General features: G+C 47.3%; 4 protein-coding genes across 7 annotated transcripts; 1 reads left to right on the top strand and 3 right to left on the bottom strand.

The window, feature by feature from the left end:
• Positions 1-1,048: 1,048 nt before the first annotated feature.
• On the bottom strand, positions 1,049-2,531 carry LOC117890465 (palmitoyltransferase ZDHHC3). The gene is made up of 4 exons (XM_034795320.1): positions 2,119-2,531; positions 1,833-2,054; positions 1,530-1,742; positions 1,049-1,472 (listed from the first exon to the last, which is right to left on the bottom strand). Exons 1-4 carry the CDS (start codon positions 2,383-2,385, stop codon positions 1,314-1,316), a joined length of 861 nt encoding a protein of 286 aa, XP_034651211.1. The 5' UTR covers positions 2,386-2,531; the 3' UTR covers positions 1,049-1,313.
• Positions 2,532-2,613: 82 nt separating this feature from the next.
• Positions 2,614-3,703, bottom strand: LOC117890467 (peroxisomal membrane protein 11B). The gene is made up of 3 exons (XM_034795322.1): positions 3,557-3,703; positions 3,380-3,495; positions 2,614-3,325 (listed from the first exon to the last, which is right to left on the bottom strand). Exons 1-3 carry the CDS (start codon positions 3,616-3,618, stop codon positions 2,772-2,774), a joined length of 732 nt encoding a protein of 243 aa, XP_034651213.1. The 5' UTR covers positions 3,619-3,703; the 3' UTR covers positions 2,614-2,771.
• A 19-nt stretch (positions 3,704-3,722) lies between these two features.
• On the top strand, positions 3,723-4,986 carry LOC117890468 (transmembrane protein 208). The gene is made up of 4 exons (XM_034795323.1): positions 3,723-3,838; positions 3,893-4,048; positions 4,105-4,241; positions 4,309-4,986. Exons 1-4 carry the CDS (start codon positions 3,833-3,835, stop codon positions 4,529-4,531), a joined length of 522 nt encoding a protein of 173 aa, XP_034651214.1. The 5' UTR covers positions 3,723-3,832; the 3' UTR covers positions 4,532-4,986.
• Positions 4,987-5,079: 93 nt separating this feature from the next.
• Positions 5,080-12,443, bottom strand: LOC117890457 (ATP-citrate synthase). 4 transcript variants are annotated; one of them, XM_034795301.1, is made up of 9 exons: positions 12,343-12,443; positions 10,774-10,940; positions 9,540-9,725; positions 8,743-9,469; positions 8,331-8,654; positions 7,515-7,716; positions 6,214-7,447; positions 5,810-6,150; positions 5,080-5,746 (listed from the first exon to the last, which is right to left on the bottom strand). In XM_034795301.1, exons 2-9 carry the CDS (start codon positions 10,930-10,932, stop codon positions 5,578-5,580), a joined length of 3,342 nt encoding a protein of 1,113 aa, XP_034651192.1. In that variant the 5' UTR covers positions 10,933-10,940; positions 12,343-12,443; the 3' UTR covers positions 5,080-5,577. The 4 variants fall into 4 exon arrangements, with proteins under 4 accessions (XP_034651192.1, XP_034651191.1, XP_034651193.1 ...); XM_034795300.1 differs by lacking the exon at positions 12,343-12,443 and adding an exon at positions 11,062-11,284; XM_034795302.1 differs by lacking the exon at positions 12,343-12,443 and adding an exon at positions 11,062-11,284 and having other exon boundaries at positions 7,515-7,668.
• Between the last annotated feature and the right edge of the window lie 838 nt (positions 12,444-13,281).

The following is a 13,281-nucleotide window of genomic DNA, read 5'->3' as shown; positions in this document are numbered from 1 at the left end:
TGCCATAAAAATACACATAAATACACAAGAATTCCCATTGTCTGCTCGGGAATGGGCCGGGCACGGGCAAGGGAGCCAGAACGCAACGGCGGAGGGGGGAGACAAAAAAAGGAGAAATCGTTCGCTTTCCCGGTGTCTGGGGCCTTACCTACTACGACGGCAGCCTCTTCAGCGGCGGCTGCTGCTGGCGATGTTTCCATGTTAAGGTCTCGCTATATAATTAGCCAAAAACAGGGCCACCAAGCGGACAGTGGCGCCGGTTGGGGATAGGGGCACGGGTACGGGATACACACTTTCAGGACGACTTTCGCTGTAGGATTAGACCGCGCTATATACCGAAAATTGTTGAATATTTTTAAATGCGGCTTTAGCCGCCGACAGGCGATTTTCCTATTTATTTATATTTAGAACTCTCGACGCGCACACACCGACGACGTGAATGAACACGGATAATAATTGAAATTTTCCACTTTTTCGATGGGTAATTGCTCGTATTTTGCTTAAAACAATTTATATATTGGTTGATATAGAACTAGGATCTATTTAGATTCGGATGCCTTTTCTGGCATTGCATTGCAAATGGCTGCGTTTTCTTCTTTGAATTTCCAACAACCCAGACCAGACACACACTCACAGAAATTGACACATTTGTGAACACAGAAATGTTCATTTCATTTCTTTTCTTTCTATATATAAATAATATATACAACACGGCGTTCAACGTCGAGGGCGCGCACCACGTCCAGCAGACACCTCCTGGATCTCCGATCGTTTTTCTCAGACTGAACAGAGCAGACAACAGATCGTCGGCAGTCCATGGCACTAGCAGAACATACACCTCGCAGAGAGAGATACAGAGAGAGAGATCTCTCTCGAGGATGAGCAAAGATTTGCGCATGTTTTTTCAAACTTTTATTTCCGATTGTGCAGCACACAAACAGACACACACACAGACGTTACACTTACACATACAGACGTAGAAGTGGTCTGGTCTCCCATTAGGTACAAAATAAATACATTTCTTAGAGTAATGCTCTCCGTGTTCTTTCTCAGGTGTATAGTAAGTACAATAGATGCTGCACTCGACCAGGCGCTAAGGCAATCAGTTCGCTTAAGCTTAAGACACACATCGATTGATCGATCAAAAGTACATTAGGGGGGAGAGGAGGTTAATTAATGGAAAAATATAAAAATTGCACGAAGCGACTCCAACAAGTGGCGGCGGCGGTGGCGGCTACTTGTTGCCTCCTTGTACGTTTAGTTGTTCGATAAAGCTAGCCCATTGTCGGGATTGTCCGGAGGGGGATCCTGCCTCAGACCGAATAGAAATGGGTATGGAATTTGGTACGACACGAGGGCTCCGTAAATGGCGAAAACCACGCAAGCGAAAACCGCCCAAAAACCGACTGAATGCTCTTGAGGCGCGACTTCTTCGCCCAGCGAGCCTCCTCCTTCTTCAGTTGTTCAATGCCCTGCAAAAGAAGAAAACAAATCAGATGAGTTCTCCCAACAAATTGACATTCACTCACCGTCTGATCGTTGAATATGGCCGTCAGCTGAGTGGCCAGCATTATGATGGTGAATATGCCAAACATCAGGCCCTCGAACGTGAGAAAGAGCAGCAGGAATATTGTGGCCGGCGGTGAGTACGGTGAGCATGTGTGCCAATCGTTTTTCACGCACTCTGCAAACTGCGTGAGCACCAGAAAGAGCGTGTGCAACGATATCGAGGCAATGTAGAACTGCAGAGAGGGAGAGACAGCGTGTGAGTGAGAGTAAGAGTGAGCGTTCGCGTTCGCGTGGTGTCCGGAAAAAGTTCCGCATTCGCTTACGGTGAAGAGTACAAAGTACTTTTGATTGTTTTCGCCCACGCAGTTGTTGACCCAAGGACAATGGTGATCCATTTTGCGAATACATCGCTGGCAGACGGAGCAATGATGGGCACGCTCGGGCTTAATGCTACAGCACTTGGGGCACTTGTAGAACATTTGACCCTCCCGGTAGCCCATCTGCTCAATCATTTCCTTGGTGGCATTGCCTCTCGGCACAGCGCCCTGCAAAGTGGAGACAGTACATGATGAAGGTGCAAGCGGAATGCTTCAGTTGCTGGCTACTTACCGGATCCGAGAGCATGGTGCGTATGTGAGAGGCGAATGCGAGGAACGCCAGCGCTTGGAATATTATCATATTAATGGTGCTGAACACTGTGTAGTCGCTGGGCATGAGAATGAGGCGCATGACCACAAATTCGGCAAAGAGGATGAGCAGCCAAGTCATGATGACACAGACAATGCCGCAGATGTCCTTCACGCACCAGGCGCGATTACCGCAGCACCGATTGTGGTGGTCCACACTGGCCAGGGCGGAATATGAATAGTTGTTCATGGTTGTTGAATACGGCGCGCAAATGACACATCGGTTTCACCAGTTCCCAGATAACATGGCGCGACGGCAAACCATTGGCTATTAACAACAAACTGCGACCGAGTAGATAAAGAAAAACCAAATAAAAACTAAGAAAAGTGCCACTCACAGCGTGGCGGCGTCGAATCAGCTGGCCGCTCCATTCGCCCAGCCCCGCGACCGCAAACACAACCAAGAACAGCATTAGGGTGGTTCATAAAATCGTTCATTTCATATCATATCTTTCAAACTTAATCCAATTTGCAGGCACAAATACAACCGTTAACGTATCTTTACAGATAATGGGGGGAATGAAGTTGAGGCACAAGTTAAAATATACAGAGATTAAAGTATTAGGTCACTCAGTATTAGGCTGGCGTCAGCTTGGCCTTCGGTTCAAGCAGTGCCCAGAGGCCGGCCAGCGATGAAATTGCTCCAAGCAGGCCGATCGTCCGTGGGGTCATACTGGTGTAGCCCAAGGCCGTCAGGGGGATGAAGAAGTCACACATATTCTTCACAGTGTCCACCACAATGTCCTTGTGTCCCTGCATCATGACATACGACTGCAGAGCCAGGTCTTTGAAGTCCTGCGGGCTCTTAATGCTTGTTGGCAATCTGCAGCGTGTTATGCCGCTCCTGCAGCCGGACTTGTGAAGGTCCAGGACTCGCACTATCTCATAAAAGTCCCGGCACAGGTTCATGATGATCGAGAAGAGCCAATACTTGTTGGCAAGACTGGACCAACGCTTTGCATCCACTGTCGTCAGGCCCGTCCTCGCCAGCCACAGGAAATGGTCAGCGACCAGGAACAGCGACTGCGACAGCTTTCCCAGGGTCAGAGTAACCCGAATGGTGAGGTCCGGATAGTGTATTGTGCGCAGAGTTCCATAGAAAACATCCAAACATTTTCCAAAACGAAGCACTAAATTTTAGCATGTTTTAGTTGTGCAATGGAAATGGTTTGAATGAAACTCACGCTTTCGGAATGTGCTCAGGATGTACTCCACTGTCTTGAAGTTGTCCACCAACGCCGGACTGGAGTTGGCCGCCTCCAGGGAGTCCCACAATGCTCGCGACGCATATTGGATTAGTCTGTTGTATGGGGGTGAAATAAAGGTTACATTACATCTATGCCAACGCTAAGTAAACTCACCTCGCTAGTTTGTCCCGGCCAGCAACCTGGTTATTCAACTGCACCCACTTGTCCATATTCATGTTATGACCAAAATAAAGTCCAGTCGATCCGAACGGTCAAGGTACAAAGAAGCAGTGTAAGAAGAAGCAGTTGAACGGTATTTGCCTTTTACAGCACTGCTGCTTATGTGGTGTATTTTGCAACACTAGGCCGTTTCATTGGAGTGTGTCGCCACGTAAAAGTTTCGAAATTTTGAAATAGCACCATAGTTAATACATAATTATTAAACTAAATATGGCTGTAAGTAAGCTATACTCGCTGAGAATCGCCCACTAAACCATTTCTCTTACACAGCCAACGCAGAAGGGAAAACAGGGCACGAAGGGTGCGAAGCAAATCGTCGAAGAAAACAAGACCACATTAGCATTTTATCGGAACATGGCCATTGGCTGCGCTGCACCTGCTCTCCTATTGAGCTTTCTAGTCTTCGAGTTCACCAAAGTCACAATCGTAAGTCGTACAGTGGCTAACTGCGACCACCATTTGCTAATTTGCTTTCTCCACAGTTCATGTACATCCTTTCGTTGGCGATTCTTGGTGGTGCCTACCAGTTCATGGCGTTCATGTCGCAAGCAAAATACTCGGACACCGGTGCCCTAGTTGACTCGGGCAACGATCTGAACATGGAGGGCGGCATAGCGGAGTGAGTACTTGCACTTGCATCTGTTTCCCAATTTGCTAATCCTCAATCCGGCCTTCTGTGCTTGCAGAAATGTCAAGGATCTGATCATCCTTACGTCGGGCACGTTACTGATGGCCCTCATCTCGAACTACTTCTGGCTGGTGCTGCTGCTGGCCCCCATACGCGCCGGTTGGATGCTCTGGGGCTCGTTCATAAAGCCATGGCTTGCCCAACGCAATGCTCAAGAGGAGCCCGAGCTGGACGAGAAGAAGCAGAAGAAAATGGAGCGGAAGATGCGCCGCATGAGATAGGAGACAGCAGCAGCAGCATAACTTTCAGTTCACTATCGGTTGAGGTGTCCCTTGGGGCCGGCTTAAATATGTTTAAATGAGATTTTACGCTTAGATATTGCCTAGGACCATGTAGATGTGTGTGTGCGTGTGTGAGCGTTTCCAAATGATCCAAAAATGTTCAGCAAAAGACAAGAGACAATCCCCGCAATTTCAGCTACGTGAAGCATTTGTGCGATTTAATAATTTGGTGAAAATTTGATCCGAGTGAACAAACCAGAACAACAGCTGTATAGAACGCAACAACGCATTAACCACCTCTCCAGAAAACGGCCCACAGACTACTACTAAATATAATTAATTAATTTGTTCTGCGAACGTTCATCCTGTCGTGGTGTGTGCATTGTAAATACATATACATTACGATATATTGTTTATAAATAAATGTGTGCTTGAGTGCAGCAGGAACTAGTGCATGTCCACGTCCACGTTCATGAGCACGGGAGGAGTATGGAGTGGCCAGAAAATGTTCAAAATAGGTGCCAAAAATAAAAGGGAGCTCAAGCTTCTTGCAACAATTTATTCTCTTGTTGTGTGCATCCAAACTAAGGTAAGGTAAGGTATAAAAGAAGTATCAAATAATGTTATGTTAGGTTGTGATGTTGTTTGCCCCGCCCCCAGGGTGGTGCTTCGAGACACACACGCACGCATCTATGACAGATTACAGAAAACAACATGGGCTAAATGTTTGATAACTTAAGAAGAACTTTAAATGCAGACGTTAGTGGGAAGAGAAAGGGGCAAAGGAGAGACACGAGCGAAAGTATAAGAGATTGTTCTGCGCGGAGATAAACAGCTACTGGAGTGTGTGTTGTGGGTGTGTTTTTTGTGTGTGTGTTTTGTGGCCAACTCCTCCGTTTTTTGCTTAACATCGTACATCTGTGCTTAACTACAACAACTTCCGATTAATATACATATACATATATGCTTTGTATATATCTATGTGTGTGGGGGTGTATATAAATATATAACATCAGGGCTTGCTCCTCCGCTTCGCGAGTATGTGCTTAGTTGTACTGCTCGGGAATGACATAGGAGATGTCATCCCATGGATGGCGATAGAGACCCTGCTTGAGACGCTTCTGATCCATATAATGTCCAATAAAGCCTATGCTTCGGCCCAGCACAAACAGCGAGTTAATGGCACCCACATTGATGTACTCCTGCGCCTCCTCACTGCAAAATTTAGAGTAAAAGTTTATAAATGAAACATTTCCGCATAGATTATAGACACGTTACCTTGTGAAGGATCCACTGTTGCGCAGCATATCAACGAAAGCAGTGGCTATCACACCATCCACATTCAAAATCAAATTGGGCTTCTTGTTGGTGGTGATCTTCTCCACCTCCAGGGCGTATCTGAGCAGCGGGCACGCTGGGAAGTTCTCGAGTACAAACTCCTTGATGATTTTCACACGCACATCGGGATTGTTGATCGACTTGACTCGATGTCCAATGCCCAATATCAGTTTACCCTCCTTGCGCATCTTGTTCACAAACTCCATGGGATGCAAATTGGTGTCGTAGGCCTCGGAGAACTGTCTGGCCGAGCCATCCAGAGCACCACCAAAGCGATCGCCCTGTAAGTTAACATAAGAATTGAGTAATCTTTCAGATAACAAAACGAACTTCACTGCACTTACAATTGTGAGCAGGCCACTGACTACGGAAGATACCAGATCCTTGCCGGCACGGGCACAGACGATGGTGTTGTGAGCGCCAGAGACAGCGGGTCCATGATCGGCCGTCACCATCAGGCACATCTCAAAGAACTTGCACACGTACGAGGGCAGACAGCGCTGGAACCAGAGCAGCGAGATGACACCGCCGATGCCCACCTCCTTGCTGAGCACCTCCGAGATGGGCATGCCCGCGTAGATCAGCTCCTGGCCACGCTCATCGCAAATCGAGGTCATGAACGAGGCTGGCTTGCGGATGAGACCCAGCTCGCGGGCCCACGAATAGTCCATGGGCACGGTCGGTGGCGGTACCTCCTCCTTGGGCACCACACGGCCCGTCTTCACCAGCTCACTGTACACGTGATGGATGAGCTCGCCGAGAGTGTCGAACGAGTCGGGGACATAGGCACGCGCCTCGCGCAGCGCCTTGTTCTTGGCTGTGGCCGTTTCACGGTCCGAATTGGCGCAGGAGCCGGCGTGTCCGAACTGCACCTCTGAGGTGAACATGCTGGCGCAGGTGCCGATGCACCAGGCCACCAGTGGCTTGGTGATGCGTCCATCCTGAAGAGCGGCGCACACTTCGTACTCCTCCGTGCCACCAACCTCGCCCAAGAGCACAATCAGCTTGGTCTCTGGGTCGGCCTGGTAGCGCAGAATGTGATCCATGAACGTGGATCCCGGATACCGATCGCCGCCAATGGCAATGCCCTCGATCACGCCATCGGTGGCCTTCGATATGATGTTGTTCAGCTCGTTGGACATGCCGCCGGAGCGAGAGACGTAGGCCACACTGCCCGGACGGTAGAGTTTCGAGTGGAGAATGTTGTCCAGCATGCCGCCAGTGTTGCCGATCTTGAAGCAACCCGGCTTCACGCCGCCCACTGTGGCGGGTCCAATGATGGCGACACCCTTCTTGTCGGCCTCAAAGATCAGCTTGCGTGTCATGTTCTCGGGTATGCCCTCAGCAATGATGGCCACGGTGCGTATTTGTGGGAACTCCAGCACCTCCAGCGTCGACTCGTAAGCACTGCGCAGCGAGGCAAAGTTAACCAAGACATCGACCTCCTTGTTCTTGTGGATGGCATCGGACATCTTCTTATAAACAGGAATGAGAATCTCCTTGTGGCCCCAGTAGTACTTCTGCTTATGATCGCCAGTAAATGGATAAACCATGGCCACCACAGAGGGTTCATCGCGCCTGCAAAGATAGAGAGAGAGATTATGAGTTGGAAAGTGTCATTTCGGTTAGGAAATCTTTTGCTTGCCTGCAGATAAAATCAAAGTCAAGCATCGACTGCACGGCACGCTGCTGCATGCCCCACACAATCGCCTTGGTGGTGTTGGAGAAGAATTTGCGTGTCAGGCTCGAGCCATTACGATGCTGGCCACTGGCACTGCTGCCATTGTCCGCCTCATCTGCTGAGATAGGTGGTAGTTTAATCGATTTAGCTGCAGTCGAGCTCAGGGCTTTGTGAGTTTTGATCCCAGAATGAAGTCGAGTCGAGGTCGTGGTCGATTAGTCGATTAAAATGATGATGGAGTAGGTGGAGTAGAGAGCGAGTAGAGCGAGATCAAACCAGGATACAAGAATACACAAAGAACATAATACAAATACATAAACAAATACGATACAGATACGATATACAAACACGGGATACGATTTATGTGAGGGTTTTTTGGTTTTTTCGTGGTGCAGTTTCGAGGTTGGCCAAAAACGAGCATTTCAAATTGGATTTTTTGGATTTTTGTGGTTGATTTTTATGTGGTTTGTTTTTGGTTTTTTTTTCGATTTTGATGTGGTTGTCGGTTGTCGACGGCGAGAGCGAGAGCGATCAATGCAAATACATACAAAATACAGAGAGAATAAAAGAGAGAGAGAAAGATCAGAGATCAGATCAAAAGATTCAGTGCAGGACAATCAATGCAATCGATGCCACGGGCAAGGATACAAATGATTGAATATTTATCCTACGATTACTGCAGGAATGGATTAGTGACCTCCTTTGGGTTTACCTGGGGGGGACACATACACCACACAACAGAAACAGAATCAGATTCAGCTGCCATTCCATTCCACTTACCGGTGCCCAAGGCATCGCTGCTGCTGGCATCGCTGGCCGCCTTGAGATCGGCCTGTGCCTGCTGACCACCGGGGAGCAAAAAGTTGGCCGTGGAAAACTCCACACTGGCCACCTTCGGTATGGGCCGCTTGCCCAGCGCCATGCCGCAAATGGAAGTCATGTGTGTCTCGGGTCCAAACACGTGCAGCGGTATGCCCAAGGTGCCGCCAAAGTCACGCATGCGACGCAGACCCTCCTGATAGTTGGGTCCAGCGCGACGCACAAAGATCGAGACATTGTGCTCGACCAGCTTGGGCTGGAACTCGCGCAGTGCCGTGATGATGCCTGGTAATGAGAAACGAATTAGAACATTGTTGATCGATGGCTGATAAGATAATATATATATATATGGCTTATAGAAGGTATATATCACCTTGGAAGGTCGCGGCAACGTTTGTGAAGTTGGCAATGCCACCGCCGGTTATCAGCACCTTGCCATCGGGATGCTTGGGCGAGGAGGTCATCAGGTTGAGTATGGTTTTGGCGTACTCGTACGTCTGCTGCTCGGAGGGTGCACCGCTGTACTCTCCATAGTTGGCCAGCTCTGAGGCGCCACCCAGATCACAGATTGTGTCCGAATAAATGACGCTAGCACCGCCGCCCGCCACCATTGTCCAGATGCGACCATTTCGATTGAGAATCGTGAGCTTGAGCGAAGCACCGCTCTTGGCGTCCAAGTCGGCGATGTACGCCTCCTCGGGATAGGCATCGCGGCCAAATGGTGGCGGATAATCGATCTCTCCCCACTTGGGACGGCAAATGAAGTCGGCCGTCGAGTCCAGCTTGGCGGCCAGATCCAGTATGTACAGATTGTCGGCCGTCACCACCAGGGGATTGATCTCCAGATATGTGAAATACAAGTCCACAAATGTTGCATACAAGGCCCCAATGAATTTGGCAATGCGCTCCTTCTGGGCCGCATCCTTGACCTCCTTGAGCAGCTTGCTCTTGACATCAGCCAGCGAGAGTTCACTATTCACAGGGACATCCAGCTTCACGGCCTTGGCATCCACATCGCCAATATCCACGCCACCCTGATGATAAAACAGAATCGTGTCCGCCGAACGATGCGAGTAGATGCAAACGTACATTTCCTCGGCCTGGGTAGAAAAAGCAGAAAGTAAAGTTAGTGGAGATTCAATTGGGGTATAGAACGGAGTCTGAACTCACATCGGTGTGTGGCAAAAACGGTTCGATAATGAAGTTGCGCAGCTTGCCCACAGCATTGCCAATCTTCTGATCCTTGTTGATGCGCTCGCCAATCCATTGTTTCACCTGCTCAAAGCTCTTCTTCACGCCAATCAGTCCCAGCTTGCCACGGCGCTTAATCAATTGATCGGGCTTGACCACAAGCGGCTGCAACAAACGAAATCATTCCACAATATCGAAATGTTAATTAATTTGTTTATAAGGTACGAGTACAGCTAATAATAACAAAAATCATTGAACTTAAACAGGGGACAGTTAAGCCAGAGCAGAGAGGAGAGGAGCGCTAAGCCAGCCGGTTTTCTCAAGCAGCTGTAGATGTAGCTGTAAAGGCATCATTGTGTGTGTGTGTGTGTGTGTGTGATGAGCAAGATCATGCGATAGCGCGCGAGCGTCCCCAAGGGTCAGGCCAGCCATCGCCTCGTCATTGACAATGACAATACGAACAAACACAAACACACACACACACACACACACAGGTCGGAGATGCTTTTTAGAAGATCGTACGAGTGTAAATTGAGCGAAAAGTCATCCGAGTCGTCAGGCGACACAACTTTTTCGTGTAATTAAATGTTCATATCTTGAAAGAACTTTCATTCGCTTAAAAAAGAAAAAGTGTTTACGTTCGATATTTTTATGTGGACACAAAACGCGGCAAATTGTCAGCACAAAAACAAAACAAAACACGCGACATTTTGGGTGCAAAATCACAGATTTAAGATTTCTCGCTTCCAATGACCAATGACCGATAAAACGCGAGTGAATTTCCGTTGCGATTCCACATGATTGAGTAATTCTATTGTGTGGACGAGTAGCCTAGCCACTCACGCTAATCGTGCACTCAGGTGAGGACAACTACTGGAAGACCACGCCACACGACCTATAGCCATAAAGCTACATCTATAGCTATGGCACGCCGATAAACAAACACCACGCACAAAAAAGCCGCGCAGCCACTCTGCTATTTGATTGGAATCACTCGGCTGCCTGGCGCTCGAACCATGCTGCTTATCAGGAGGAGGCTTAGTCATCCAGGGAAGGCGTGCAGAGAGACCCCGTCCTCCCCGTCCCTCTGGTTGGGGTCAAGTTCAATGACAATGTCGAATGTTTGTGGCCGACGCTGGCCTAATTATCGGTTGGTGCTGCTGCTGCTATTGCTGATTAGGGATCCGGTAGGCTATTTTTAAGTGGCACTCACCGTGGTCAGCAACCAGGGATGATCGACACTCAACTTGGACCAGTCTGTGTCGGCATTGACTGTGGCAAAACGGCAAGTGGCCGCGCCTGCGCCATGGGCATTAAGGTGACGGTTCAGGATATCCTTGCCCGTGGCTTCAGTGATTGCTTTCGCCGACATCCCAGATGCTGTAAATTATAGAAAGAAAAACAGACAAAGAGGGAAGTAGCATTAGCATTATCGGATTGGTTTGCCAGTTCAATGTTAAATATAGAGGGGCCCGATGTCCGGGAACGTGTCGTGCCGTACCGTTTGACTTTTGTCTGTACTTTCAAACTTTGATTTTACAAGTATTAACTTAGAATTGATTAGAGACGGGGCTGTCCGTGTGTGTGCGTGCAAGTGCAATAGGTATTTCTGACAGTGTTGGTGTCGTTGTTGGTGTCCGTTGTCCGGTGCTTTATTTTTCTGGAACCACTTGGAACCTGTGTGTGTCGTTTGTCAACCTGCACGCTGTCGAGTTTGGAAGTAAACTGAAATCAAATATGCGCAAGCACCAGCCATGAAAGGGAAACAAAAGCCTAAGCAACAGGGCAGCGTCAGCGGACGCCTCGTCAGCGCCTTCGTGCGACGGTTTAAGCGCCGAGCGCGAACGAGCAATCGAGCGGTTGCCATGAAATTTTGAAAATTCTGTTTTCACTCTCTGGATGATGATTGGGAGACTGAAGAGCGACGCGACGATAAGCACCGTTATTCCCAAGAATGACCTCTCTTCAGGCGGGAAGCAATATGCACTAGCTGGACAGTGGTCCATCGTCTCCCAGTGGGTTTGTCAAACAAGTGGTTGGGTTGGGTTGGGTTGAACCGGTTATCGAATTGGTTTTTGGCTAAGGGCAGCCAGCTGCCAGTTGAACTTTCTCCAAAAATGTCTTTCAAACTAAATGATGAGTGTGGGGGAAACGGTGCTTACTAGTGGCTGGCTGGCGTAGTTTTGAATCTAATTTGAAAAGCACACACATTTTAAGCAGCCACTGACATTGGCGCCCTCCCCTTCCTATCCTCCTTCCACAGGTAATGACTTTGCTATATGTACAGAATGTGTATTAAATGTATACATTGTATGTATCTGCGTACATAGAGACCGCTGCCTAATTTACATCGGGCAACGAAGTTCACTGCGCAGCGGTGCGTTCCTATTTCTGACGCGTATGGAAATCTGTGGCGGTTTTTGTGTGAAGCCGAAACTGGCATTATTGGCAACCCAACCGCATTTTGTAAGCGGTGAAAGTGGGCAAAATCAATACAACGGCAGTTGCATCACAGGCCATGAGGTCAGCTTCACATGTATCTAACGGTGCAATTGCTCATTTCAGTATTTGGGAATACAATTCTAAAGCAAAACCAGATATGCACACACATTTCTGCAAGATTTAATGTGCGTGCCCGCCCGAGTATGTGTACACTTGCGAGTACCAAAGCCGAACGATCTACGTCACTTGGTTACCCATGTTTTACTTTCAAATAGCACTTGCAGTGCGTTATTAACTGCCGATTTAGCAGTCCTGTGCTATCCTTTTGGGGAACACTCACTTTAGTTATAGCAACTTTGCGTATATTAGCTTATAATTTACACGTAAACCAATTTTTTGCAAACTTTTTTTTTTAGTGTTTTGTTTTGAGTCGTGTGACCGCGGAATTATTACCGACACCCCGAAAATATACCGAAATATACCCTTGCATTTTCAAAATATACCGTAAATCTAAAATCATTTTCCTCGATTTTTATGTTTTATTTGATATTACTAGCTAGTTAGGAGTTTCCGCGCTAAAACTATAATTTTATCCAATTTATCAATCAATTCTCCACAAGAGTGGCTAGTTTTCATGACTACCTTTTGTTGGAATGTTTCCAAATTAAGCATAAATCTAAAAAGGTCAACGAACAAAAATAGCATACAACGTAACGTGAGTGGGAACGGAATGAAACGTAATTTGAGAATTTGTTGCTTGTCAACAGGTAGGTTTAGTATAGTATGTGCATTTGTATACCCTATTTCCATAAATTAATATAAAAATTTAATATTCAAAGCTGCTCTCAAACATTAAAAATGGCTTTATCTTAGACTGACATGTTTTTAACCTTTCTAATATATTTCTATTATTCTCCATCTCTCTCTGGATGGCTTTCCCGCTCGAATTTTAGATAAGTGAAATGTTTAAGTGTAGTGTCATGCGAGCAATATCGATGCGCAGGCTTGTTTTGAAAATAGATCAATATTTTGGTGCAATAAGCAAAAGTAATCGGCGTTTTATTTTGAAAATATTAATATTATATTCAGGTGTGGGCTAATAAACTATGGTTGATTTAAAATATAGGCATGCATAAATATTTTTGATATATACAGAAATACGGAAAAATCCAACAACTCAGCCCTCTTATTTATGTACATGTTACCGCAACGAGGTGAAGTCACAGAGAACCGATATACGCTATCGATACCAAAAGAAGGTTTCATGGTGTGTGACCTA

The sequence above is a fragment of the Drosophila subobscura genome, chromosome E (genome assembly GCF_008121235.1).
Source record: "Drosophila subobscura isolate 14011-0131.10 chromosome E, UCBerk_Dsub_1.0, whole genome shotgun sequence".
Lineage (NCBI taxonomy): Eukaryota > Metazoa > Arthropoda > Insecta > Diptera > Drosophilidae > Drosophila > Drosophila subobscura.
Note: the sequence above shows the minus strand (reverse complement) of the source record. Positions and strands in the feature narration are given on the sequence as shown.